The sequence below is a fragment of the Eschscholzia californica genome, unplaced genomic scaffold (genome assembly GCF_041429995.1).
Source record: "Eschscholzia californica isolate CP2 unplaced genomic scaffold, dmEscCali1.0.p SCAF_6, whole genome shotgun sequence".
Lineage (NCBI taxonomy): Eukaryota > Viridiplantae > Streptophyta > Magnoliopsida > Ranunculales > Papaveraceae > Eschscholzia > Eschscholzia californica.
Genome location: NW_028238483.1, coordinates 39,011,964 through 39,024,867, shown reverse-complemented (window position 1 = coordinate 39,024,867; position 12,904 = coordinate 39,011,964). Strand labels below are relative to the sequence as shown.

The window sequence follows — 12,904 nt, the reverse complement described above, 5'->3', positions numbered from 1 at the left end:
TAGTTTCACTTAAGTGTGTAGTAAAAAGTTGCTATAATTATCCTGGTAGCATCGTCAAAGCTGCCTACAAAAACGTCACGGGCGTGTTTGAAAGATGTTTGCTAAAAGTGTTGTCATAAACTTCTGGCGAGCACTTCCCAAAACATCACTCATAGCGTCTCAAAAATAATAGCAAAGTACAGTAACAACAAATGAAATGTGTATGTTTATCACGTAAGATGTGCAAAAAAAAATGAATAAATTACAAAGGTTCTGAAATACAAATAAATTTCAACAAAAAAAAATTGCAAATAATTTGTGAAAACTTCATTTGAAGTCCTTAAAAGTGCCCGGAAAGGACTCACCAGTGTGTCATCAAGAGTAGCTACAAGCCTACAAAGGACTCGCCAATGTGTCATCTTCTATAAGAAGAAGGAACACCTCTCTCTCTCTCTCTCATGAAACAAACCCCTGATAATGATATTCACCTGCTTTTCAAACCAACTTCAAAAATGGATTCAAAACTGAAGAAACTAAAACCCCACAAGATTCATTTCGTATCAACAACCGATTCACAAGAATTCAGTTTACTAAATTGGGCTTTAACTCGTTCTTCATTAGTCGCCCTCGACGCCGAATGGAAACCAATTCGTACCCATCATCATCAACAATCTTCTTCTCCTCCTTCATTCCCCACAGTTTCTCTCCTTCAAATCGCCTGCCGAGTCAGTCGAGAAACACATGACTCAGCACCTATGGACGATTCACAAAATAATTTCTGGGTTTTTCTAGTTGACCTCTTGGAGATTTCTCTCTCTTCAATTTATGAACTTTTCAGAGAAATGTTTATCTCACCTGATATTTTAAAATTAGGGTTTAGGTTTAAACAGGATTTAGTCTATTTGTCTTCTACTTTTTGTTCTCAAGGTTGCAATCCTGGGTTTGAGAAGGTAATTAATTCATCACTACTCTTCCTCCCTAATTTGTTCATTATTTGTTGATTTAGAGTTTTGAATTCTTTAAAGGTTTCAATTTTGTTTTGCTGAACATGTTTTTATCTTATATGTGGATTTTTTTATTTTGTTGAAGTTTCAATTAGGGTTTGTTTTAAAATGTGTGGCAGGTTGAACCTTTTTTAGATATTACTAGCATCTATTATCATCTAAAGCAGAAGCAACTAGGAAGAAAGGTCTCCAAGGATATAAAAAGCTTGGCAACAATATGTGAAGAAGTGCTTGGTGTTTCTCTCTCTAAGGTTTGGTTATTTAGTATTGTTTTGATTTTCTCAAACAGACAAACATTACCCAGTTTTTGCATCTTTTGATTTTTATCATTTTGAGCTCTTGGGGTACTGTATTTTCCCCCCAATGAAACACTTCTTTTTCGAATTACAACCCAAAACTTTTGTTGGTCAGTATGTAAAATCTATAAGGTATAAGTTGAGGAACTTCAGAGTGTTAAGGATTTTGACGATTTAGTTGCTTAAGTAATGTCGAACAAAACATCAATTATTCATGCTATAGCTTCAGATTGGGACAATAAATTAATGACATGGTGGTGGTTGTACTTGTCCAAGACTCCAAAATTCTTTTATTTTCTGGATGGAAGTAATTAAAGTATACATTTGATAGATTTAAAAGAATATTTGAAGTAATTTCGATCCTTCGAAGCTTATTACGCGTAAATTTTGTGTACTGGGATTTTAGTGTGAATGTATTTTTTGGCATGTAAGTGTGAACTTCTAGGTAGTTTGATTAACATTGCAAAAACCATTATCCAACTTATGCTATGAATACAAAAGCGAAAAAGGAAAATATGAAGTTAATTTTTTCCTCCTGTTACGTGTTAAACTGGTTTTATTTTATTTGTTCTTGCTTGTTATAGGTATTTGTAAAAGAAAATGATTAGGCAACTAACTTCAACACTCTAACTAGACTAAATGTTATTTTGCATCTTAAGCTGTAAAATTTCATGTTTAAATCTTATGATATTTTCTCATATATGCCTCCAGGAACTCCAATGTAGCGATTGGTCACACCGCCCTTTAACTGAAGATCAGAAAATATATGCAGCAGCAGATGCCCAATGCTTGCTGGAAATATTTATTGTTTTCCAGGCAAAGATCCTCAAAGAAGGTTTTGCTTGTTTTTTGCTCAAATCCATCTTAAGTTAATATTTTTTCAATGTTCGCTTTGCCTCTTGACGTGTCGTGCTTGAGCATAGCCTAAATCAGCTGTCAGTACCTAGTTATATAATATAGGATGTGTGAACTTCTAAGATCTTCATCTTTTTAATGAAAGCGAAACAATTATGGTTTATCATCTGAAATTTTGACATGAAAACTTTTGCATTATAAATTGCAGGATATTCATCATCCCATGAAGATATTGGATCTCAGCCCACAAATGCACTTCTTGGACTGAAAGAGATTCTTATGATGCCCGATATATGTGATAATGTTTTAAGGCTAAAATTTAGTCAAGCTTCTGATATAGTCAGATCAATCACTATTTCTGAAGTTCGTACAAGAAACACTTTCGCAGTGGCTCCTATTTCCCAAGGTTCACGCATAAAAACTGTCCCTTTGGATGCTTCTCTCTCACAGATTGTAAAAATATATGGTGAAAGAATCTTACTCAAAGAGTCGGACAAAAAACCTAGAACTTCTAGGAGGAAAGGGAAGAAACAATCCTCAGGGGGTCTAGGTAACAAAGAGAAAAGTGTTGAAGTTTTCATTGATTGGGAAGGACCTCCACCATGGGATTTGTCCTTGGGAGGCGATGGGTGCCCTAAGTTTCTGTGTGATGTTATGGTAAGCTATTTTTGAATTATCATGGGTACACTTTATATTAACCTTTTGGCTTTGTTGTATTCTCACTCTTGTTAAAACAGCCGTTGAGAAAATTCGACCATTTGTACTTCATAACGTACAAGACAGTTTCTTCTTTAGTTTGAGAATCGCTATCGGAGCAGGAAATTCTTAACTTGTTTTATCCCTTCCATGCACGTTCAATGAATCAATTTAAAGAGCATGGTTATTTGAATAGGTGGAAGGCTTAGCAAAACACTTAAGATGTGTAGGAGTTGATGCTGCTGTACCATATTCAAGAAAGCCCGAGCCAAGGTGTTTTCTTTCGTTAAATCTTTTGAATGATTGACCAGTGTAGACCTTGATTAAAGTTGGTTAATTTAATATGAATATTACATTATCTCATGTTCTTTTCATCATATGATGTGATTTATCTTAGGCAGTTATTAGATCAGGCGCATAAAGAAAATAGGGTGCTCTTAACACGAGATGCCAAGCTAGTGAGACATGACTACTTGATAAGAAATCAAGTTTATAGGGTGAAGGGTCTACTGAAGAATGATCAGTTACTTGAGGTATGCCCACTACTTCAGTGAACATTTTAATTATCGGGAGGGTTCTAGGGTAGTCCTTGAATCTGATAAATTAATAGTCCCCAAGGACGAATCATTTAGAATGATCTTATTCTTACCTCTACGTTTTGTACTCATTTTCTGCGACTGGTTCTGCATTCAAAGCAGATACAACTAGAAGCGTCATGAGGTAGAGATTACCATATTTCTTCGCCACCTTTGAGATTTTTCTTGTCGCATATTTTGGTTTCTTGGCACTTGTGTTTGGATTTGTTTGATGCGTAATATGAGAACGAAGATTGAATTAGTAGGATAAAGGATAAAACAAGTAACATAAAATCTGCGGTTCATATGTATGGTGAGGTCAAACCATTTAAGAGATTTTTGTCAAACCGTATTATGTATATATGTATGGGGAAGCCTTAATAGATTATTCATTTGAAATGAAATAATTGCACTTGCAAGCAGATCTTAGAATACAGGATTTCTTATGGAGTACTTGTGCAGGTAATAGAGACTTTCAAGTTGAAGATTTCGGAGGATCAACTAATGTCTCGGTGCACCAAATGTAATGGAAGATTCATTCAAAAACCACTTACAACCGCAGAAGCCATTGAGGCCGCTAAGGGATTTCAAGTAATACCCAATTGTCTATTTGACCGAAATTTGGAGTTCTGGCAATGTATCGACTGTAACCAGCTTTATTGGGAGGTAATGTTCCTTGTCTATATTGGGTCATCTCATATTTTCTTATTTCCTTCTTTTTGTTTATGACTTCTGCTAGTTGGTAATTGTTGTAACCCTGATTCTCTTGTCCTAGTAATGTTTAGTTGCTAGGGCTGTTGACTGCATTTAGCTCTTTGAAATTCGTGATTGCTTTTTAAAGAAGAAACCCTGGAGTTGGTTGGTAGTGGTTATAGGAAATAAGAGCAAGGAGAAAAGGTACATTCTCTTGGGTTGGGTAGCCTTTCTTAGTCCATTGCATGATGAAGAGCTATAAGTACTGTTAGTGGTGCATGGTGGGGTAAAAATGTCTGGCTCGACTATTTTCAGTGAGTTCGTCAGTTGCCAATTTTTGACGATTCTTAGCTTAGTTAGGCTCTGAGTTTTTAATTCTTCCATAAATCGTTCACCCTACAGTTGTCATGCCAAGCTTGAAAGCCCTATGCAATCATTGAAAAGTACTATAGTTGCTTTCATGATTTCTTTTCTCTCTCTCAATATATCTGAACTATGTATTTCTTTGGGTTCTTCGGAAATACCTCTCAATATGTCTACCTTGACGACTCACCCCCATTTTTTTTTACCCTAACGGCCGAACACACACACACACACACACACATATATAAATGTATATCCCGTTAGGTACTTTGCATGTTTGCGGTTAAACTTTTACTGCTAAAAGTAGTTGTGCTACTAACAAGCACTTGTTTTCTTCTACAAAAATCACCACAGATTGCTGAAGCTGTGTCCTGCAGTTCTTAGAACAGATATGCTTAAGCTGAACTCCACACCATTTTTTCATGCATTATGTTATTTTCTTTTCGTCACCAACACATGGTGGGCATCAATCAGCTTGACTATTCATTTATTCTATGCATACATTGTATGTGTCGGGGCTTAGGCCTTGGGTCAAGCCTGGTTTGAATCCAGAATCCAGCTACCTATTTTCGTGTAGGACGGTCTGTTTATGTGTCGGATGATGTGTATACGTGTGTTTATATATATAAGAACAAATATTTAATTAGTCGAGTTTTCATCTGAGCGACTCCTGGGTCTTAAAGCTTGTCAATGACTGCGGCTTTGGGGTGAGTCATACCCCGTCTCAAACCCAACTAATTACTGTGGATGCACCTACTATATCCATCACAGAGCAGAGATAGATGTTGCCCAAGGGTAATGGCTTGTGTCTTCGTTCTTCATGTGGGTATATAAGCTACGACAAGAAGTAGCCGAATTCTTCTAAAAGAGAATCATTTTCGATATTCTTCCTATCTGAATACTTGGATTTCATTTTTCTTATTAAAGTCAGACATACTATGAGGAGAACATCAGTAATTTCTTTATTGGGTATTTGTTTCAGGGAACTCAGTATCACAATGCCGTTCAGAAGTTCATTGATGTCTGTAAGTTGAACTGATTTTGCTCATACCCATCTTCTGTCAACGTAAAAGCTGTGACGCCTTTTCATCTTCACTTTTCTTTTCGATAATGGATTTCTTTGACGGGCAAACGTTGGACCCTCCATGATTTCCTTGAATCCTGTGCTATCGATTTTTTTCATGACAGTGTTTCATTTCTTCGATGAAAGAATGGCAAACTATAGCAGTTTTGTAGCTTAATCTTGTTATAATCTTTGAAGAGTCTTTATCTTAGTTGATGTACAAGTCTGGGGTCTCCAAGAAATGGTCTTCCTTACTATATTATGGTCGAAAAAGTGTAGCATGGTATAATTGGAGAAGAAAAAAAACATTTTGAATTCCCACCTCTCTGTATATATAATAAGGGGGAGGATATATTTTTTCGAATATATCTTTCTCTTCGATAGCTAAGACTACACTTCTCAAAATTTATCTCCAAGGGTTGACTTCAAACTTGTCTCCAGTGCTTGAGATCAAACTTATGTCCAAGAGTTGAGATTATACCTCTCAAATTTATCTTCAATAACTAAGGTCACGTTTTTCAAATTTATCTCTAAAAGTTGAGATTACAAAATTGTCTCTGCCCACCGAACACGAATTATACCCGGATATATATATATATATATATCACACCAAAATGCAAATATGTGACCTATTTTCAAGTAGTCTTTTCTTTTTACCATTTAAAGATATTTTTGTCACACATGATATTCTTATCAAAGAACTGTGTCTAAACTTTAAGGTAAATTTTGAGTGGTGGAAGTCATCTACCCCCACCTAAGTAAAACCCCATTTTGGATGAATCATTTCCATAAATAGGTGAAGAGATTGCTTCTCCTTTTCCTCTTCCTATTTCTTTCACAGAAATTGTAAACATTTTTGTCTACAAGGAAAAAGGCAAATGAAAACAACAACTTGGTTAATAGGCATTGCTATTACCCATCTACAACGATTTAATTTATACCAAAATAATCAAACTGAAAAACATAAAGGTACTCAGTAGATTTTTGGGATTAGAAGTCGGTGGAAAACTTCTATTCCCATAACAATGGCGTGTTCTTGACTAATTTACTTTGCACGTGTTCTTGTAGTAGGAGTATTTACATAATGTAATTAAGTTGCTTGTCTCCACGGGCACACTTCATAGCAAATTTCAAACAAACAACTATTTCAATACATAGGATTATTTGGTATCTTTAAGAGGGTGAGAATCATTTTCAAATAGTGTAATTAATTTATCGGGTTTTAGGTTTCTTTATTGTTGACCTTTAATCCTTTTTAATTCTTGGTTTAAATTAGGCGGTTATCATGCTTATTACATTTTCATGATGCATTGATGTCTCGTAACGACTAACGTATATCATAATCGAATTTCCAAAGAAAAAAGATAACTTTATTATCGTCGTTTGAGTTCAACAACCATAACCGCACAGACATGACTAAATTTTTCTCATTACGACGAAAGGAGGGGGAAATAAATAGGGAAATTAGCCAAACGGGACAGAAAGAATCATAGCAAACGTATTTGGAACGACTGTTTGGAGTTTCCGAGCATGGTTTAGCTCGCTTTTGTGTCAGCAAAAAGAAAATAAAAAGGAGAATGGGTGAGGTGGCGAGCACTGAGGTAGAGTGAGGTAGAGCGAGGTAGAGCAAGAAAAGTAATAGTATCCAACTCGGAATGACGTCAGAGAGAATTCCTTGTTGTCGCCCGGGCGGATTCTTTCCTTGGCTTCGTTGGTTACACTTATTTTGCACGCCTAAGTAGGACCCAATCTGCTGCTGCTGCTTACAGTGTGACTACTTTCAATCACTCTTTTTCTTTCTCTCTCTATTTGTTTTGTTGATGGTCGGTCGGTCATCTTTTCTTCTTTGCTCGAAGATCTAAATATTCTCTTGTCCATCCATTTGTGTCAACATCACCAGACACGTTTTGTCACTCTCTACCTCACTTTCTTCTCTCAGACCCCACCCTTTCACTCCATCTGACGGCTCCTCTTTGCCGTCATCCTTGCCTTGAGTAATAACCATGCATTTGCCTTGATTTATATGTGTGATGCGTTTTTATTCTTGGTTGCTAGTTATCCATTCTGTTACGGAGATTATTCTCACACGCCCCCTCACGTGTGATGTTCTTTGAGCCTAACAGGTGTGTTTTTTTCTTTACGGGTGGCGTGTGGCTTTTAAGCCTATCACGTGTGGGCCTAGCTCTGATACCATGTTAAGTTTGTGGCCATCCAACTCAAAATCAATTGGCAATGAGTGGAGAGGACCTATACTTTATATTCTTGGTTGCTAGTTACACATTCTCCCATGTGGGACTATTCTCACAGTTTTATCTCTCAATTTTCATCTTTGATCACCACCCACCACCTCCGACCACTACCACCTCTTCTCTCTCTCTCAGTAGTCATTATTTTTGTTTTCTTTTCTATCTCCTTATCCCGGCGAAGAATTCCAATGAACAATGGGAGAAAAAGAGAGGGCTGGAGAGAGAAGTACAGAAGAATAGAGAGAAATAAATGGTTGTGGTGGTCGGAGGGGTAGGTAGAGAGAAAGAGTAAGAGAGGGAACAAGAGAAGGATAGAAAGAGATAAATGGTGGTGGTCTTCGGAGTGGTTGGCGATACGGTCGAAATCGGGATATGAAGATTAGGAGGTAAAATACCAACGCCATTGTTCGACTCAAAATACCCTTAGATCGAATCTATTTGACCAAAAATTTTATTTGACGAAGAATGTTTTGGATGATTCGCTCCCATTTATCTTTCCCAGTTCCGATAGTAAGAGTTCAATTTTTCACCTTGATCGGTTTGATTTCGATATAAAATAATTTGACGATTTCTTTTAATGTCAATAACTTTTTCTACCTCTTTTTTTTTTGTTGAAGGAATAACTTTTTCTACGTATTATACTGTTTTCATTGTAAAATGTAAATTATACTGTTTTTTTTTTTGTTGAAACATGTAAATTATACTGTTATTATAGAAACAAAAACAAACATATTACCTAGTTCACAAAATATGTTTTTGTCAGGCTAGGATATTTATTTGGCTTACCATTACTTCCAAGTTCACAAAATATAGAGTTTGGAGCCCTAAGAATATGAAGAACTATGCCTCTAGAATGGTTGAACAACAAGGTATCACTCAGTTTGTGGTGAATCAAAATATAGCCAGGTAGGGTTAGTGAAGCTTGGGGTCTTGCTTCATCTGTAATGCATTTCTTCCTAAATCCAAATCTTACAAATTAGATTTTAAGAGGATGTTGAAATGTATAGTTTATTGAATCTGTATTTCCAAGACTATAATAAATAATGATGTATAAGATAGTTTGTGTCGCTTTGGTTTGCGAGTGGTCTTTATATCAGTAAACATATTTTAACTATGATATATTAAAAGTTAACTTATGGTATAAGTTGGTCTATTCTACTAGTATAATCTTGTTATTTCAACAAATAACGAATTCTTTAAACTTTATTACAAAGGCATTGATACATCGATACGATGTGATAAGCACTCTGCGGAATTACTAGTGACCTAAAACCCGACAAAATTAAATGACCTAAAATTCAACGAAATTAAATGACCTAGAGTCCACAGAAACTACTTTATTTATACTTAATTCAATATTTTTAGATTTACACTTCCATTAAATCGAATCTGACTTCCGTATTGCGAAGGAGATGCACAATATCCAAATTTTGATAGAGGTTCAGTTACCATTTTTGAATTCTTATACCATGTGAAGTTGAAGACCAAATTATTCTTTTTTTGCACATTTCCACTACTGAAATCCATTGGAGATTAGTTCAAAAAAAAAAATCCATTGGAGATAGGCCTGACTCACAAAAATGGCGGTTTTGATGAGAATTAAACCTATCAGCATCATCTCTATCACAAACCCTAAATTTCTCTACCCGTCCCACTTCCGCATTATAAGGGTCCCACAAGACTTGCTTTTGTCTCCTCTTGGTTTCTATCTCATCTCCCCCCTGTTTTTGTACTACTTGCCAGATCACCACTTCAATGGGACCTACTCATTCTTCTCTATAATCGGCTCCAATTCTTCTTCTTCAAGTAAGCTCAAGCTTAATGGAAATATTTAGAAACTGGTCCCATTCTAATTTGGGAATTAGGTGCCAGTATGTTAATATGTATAACTTGACCTTTAATACCTAAATCTACATTAACCTATGTTGACCTCGTTTGTCGTCTTATCTTTTTCTTTTCCTTTCAGTAATAAAGGTAGGAATGTTACAGACTTTGAGGCCTATGATAGGGCTTAAGGATCTTTACATCTTTGGAGCCTGAATAATTTGGTGATGACAATTATATGATTTATTTAGTTTCTGTTAATATGACTTGACATTGTATATTTATGATTTATCTATGGTGTATATCGAATGTAAGTATGTAACGACATTGGAATCTATATACAAAAATGTAATTTGAAAGTAGAGTACGATTTCAATGAGCTATGACTCATGCAACAACACCCTAGATTCTTCTAGAATATAGTCTAAATATTTGAGCAATTCTACAAAAATTGAACAAAAGGATAATAATAACGTTATAACAATTATATAGAGTAATAATAATAAAATTAATCAATGATAATTTTTAACCAATATAAATGATGATAGTTATAACGATAACTATCGAAAATAATTGAAATTTTTTCAGTTACAACTGTTTTGCATTATTAACTCAAAATGTCTTAAGGATCTATAATCGAGAGGAACAAACAAATCTTCAATTGATCTATGAGAAATTGAGAATTAATGTTTGTAAAGTATTTTCGCTAAAATACTAAATAGTTCAGAAAAGAATGTAACATTATATAACCATAGTTTGTGACTAGTTTTTCTTTTCTTTTTTCCATTTTTCGTACTTCAAAATTCGCCGCCCCCGTATTTTAAAACTGTCAATTAATTTACACAAATGATTGTTTTTATTTCCTCAACTACTTTTACTCTAAAAATTAAATCTAATTTGTTCCTCCTCTTTTCTCTGGTGTGAAAGAAGTTCACCGGCGATTGACATCGGGAGAGAATGAACGAATTAGAATTAATTTCTAGAGGAACGGTAATTGGGGAACAAAAAAAATCATATTTTAGAATCAACTTCCGGTATTAAAAAAGAAGAGGTCAAATTTGAATTTACAAAAAAGACGAGTCCAAAACGAAATTGATCACAAACTAAGGGCTAAAAAAGAAATAACCATATTATATACTTAAAAACCATGGTAAAGGCAAAATCAACACCAATAGACTTGTTGCATAGAAAGATTGAGCATCATGAACCACCATTCAAACCCATCTCTAAAAATATTCTCTTCTTCTTGATTTAAGAGATAATACTCACAAGTGGTGAATTTGCTTCACCTTGAAGAAACACAAGAACTACCCTTATCTCTTCTGTCATGGATACTGCACAGTGGTCACAGGTAGATTGAGAAACAACTTAATCACAATAATTCATGATCTTTATGAAATTACTTTATCAACATGGGGTTTGAGATCTTGAGGCTGATCTATGAGAATTTTGATTTTTGGGTCTAAGAATTGTTTGTTGAATTCTAGTTGTATGGTTTACTTTCTTTGGAGATGATGATGCATGTTCAATCTTTTTATATCTTGTCTTTTGAGCTTATTTTCCAAATAATTTCTTCTTGAAAGTACCACTCCCATTCCACTTTTTTCTTTTTATCTTTTGCTTACATATTTGATGAAAAAGGATGATAAAAAGTTATTATTTGTTATTAATAGTTTGTTTTTCTTTGATGGTATGATCAATCTTCAAAATTGAAAGCATAAAGCAACCTCTCTCTCTCTCTCACTCTCTCTCTCTCTCTCTCTCTCTCTCCTCTTTACTCTTTAGTAGTTTCATTCATGATCATATTGTTTGATCTAACTTGTGGGTGTTTTTGAGTTTATACAATTTTCAATATATGTTTGAATTGTAGGAGATTGGTGAGGAAATGATTTCTAATACATGTTCAAGACCAGCTACAACTATTCTAGGAGTAGGAGGTGGAGGAGGAGAGAAAAAGGCAAGACCTCAAAAAGAACAAGCTATAAATTGCCCAAGATGCAATTCAACAAACACCAAATTTTGTTACTACAACAATTATAGTCTCACTCAACCAAGATACTTTTGCAAAACTTGTAGAAGGTATTGGACAGAAGGTGGATCTTTAAGAAATGTTCCTGTTGGTGGTGGTTCAAGAAAGAACAAAAGATCTTCAAATTCATCAACTTCATCATCATCTTCAAGTTCATCAAAGAAGTTCTTACCAGCTGATTTAACTACTACTCAACCATCTTGTACTACTACTACTCCTTCACAAACTTCATTTCATCTTCAAAACCCTAAAATCATTGAAGGCCAAGATCTTAACTTAGCTTTCCCAATTACACAAGATTATCATCATCATCATAACATATCAGAATTTGTTGAGTTACCCAATCTTGAGAACAACAAGAACAATACAAAGAACAACCCGTTTCCTATTTCAACATCATCATCACCTTCTTCTCATCTTTCAGCTTTGGAATTTTTGAGAAATACTACTAGTGGAATTACTTCAAGGGGGGGTTTGAGTGGGTTCATGCCAATGGGAAATCCTGATACAAACATGGTTTTCTCATCAGGGTTTGCTTTACAAGATTTTAAACCAACTTTGAATTTTGGGTTGGATGGAGTTGGAAATGGTGGGTATGGTGGAATTCAAGGGGATACTACTTGTACTAATACTACTAGTGGAAGGATTTCATCGTTTCCTTTTGAGGATTTAAGACAAGGTTCAAATACTTCTACAACAAGTGAATTTGAGCAAAATAAAGGTGATACAAATGGGTATTGGAGTGGAATGTTGGGTGGTGGATCATGGTGAAGAACTAGAAAGAGAAGATGGAGTTGGTGGTTGTTTAGAACTAATTTACACTATCATATTACATAGGTTTCTCTCTGTCTCTTCCATCATCTCATTTTCTCTCTACATATAGTACTATCAATGATCTTTTGGTTTTTCTTTGAAAACATTTGAAGCTTATTTTTGGTTGGCTTCAAAAAGGATGGTGTCATCTTAGAAGAGATCATCAAGAACAATGTAGAGAAGTTCAAGCTAGTGGTTAATCATTAGCTACTATTTCTAGGTTTTGAATGTTCTACTATAGTCTCTTCCATAACAACAAAAAGGAGATCAAACTAGAGATGGGAGACACTTATGCTTTTGATGGGGTTTTGGTAAAGTAAAATAATCTAATTATGTTTATGTTGTAGTTAATTAGGGTTTTTGAAATATGGGTGTTCAAAATGTATGGAGTGAAAAATACTACTTACTACTAGTTTGTTTAAATTTGTTTACTTAACAATCAAGATCATCATGAGCTAGCCTTGATAA

General features: G+C 34.9%; 2 protein-coding genes across 2 annotated transcripts; both read left to right on the top strand.

Annotated features, from left to right (window-relative positions):
* Positions 1–234: 234 nt before the first annotated feature.
* LOC147534651 (3'-5' exonuclease domain-containing protein) lies at positions 235–5,839 on the top strand. Its single transcript, XM_086648747.1, has 8 exons — positions 235–929; positions 1,103–1,234; positions 1,991–2,114; positions 2,343–2,791; positions 3,027–3,103; positions 3,228–3,363; positions 3,868–4,071; positions 5,444–5,839. Exons 1-8 carry the CDS (start codon positions 438–440, stop codon positions 5,498–5,500), a joined length of 1,671 nt encoding a protein of 556 aa, XP_086504873.1. The 5' UTR covers positions 235–437; the 3' UTR covers positions 5,501–5,839.
* Positions 5,840–10,752: 4,913 nt separating this feature from the next.
* On the top strand, positions 10,753–12,904 carry LOC147534650 (dof zinc finger protein DOF4.6-like). Its single transcript, XM_086647585.1, has 2 exons — positions 10,753–10,945; positions 11,465–12,904. Exons 1-2 carry the CDS (start codon positions 10,922–10,924, stop codon positions 12,392–12,394), a joined length of 954 nt encoding a protein of 317 aa, XP_086503711.1. The 5' UTR covers positions 10,753–10,921; the 3' UTR covers positions 12,395–12,904.

Coding starts and splice junctions, on each gene's coding strand:
- LOC147534651 (XM_086648747.1), top strand. CDS start 438: ATGAAACAAACCCCTGATAATGATATTCACCTGCTTTTCAAACCAACT. Junction 2,115..2,342: donor GGCAAAGATCCTCAAAGAAG/GTTTTGCTTGTT, acceptor TATAAATTGCAG/GATATTCATCATCCCATGAA. Junction 4,072..5,443: donor GTAACCAGCTTTATTGGGAG/GTAATGTTCCTT, acceptor TATTTGTTTCAG/GGAACTCAGTATCACAATGC.
- LOC147534650 (XM_086647585.1), top strand. CDS start 10,922: ATGGATACTGCACAGTGGTCACAG. Junction 10,946..11,464: donor ATACTGCACAGTGGTCACAG/GTAGATTGAGAA, acceptor TTTGAATTGTAG/GAGATTGGTGAGGAAATGAT.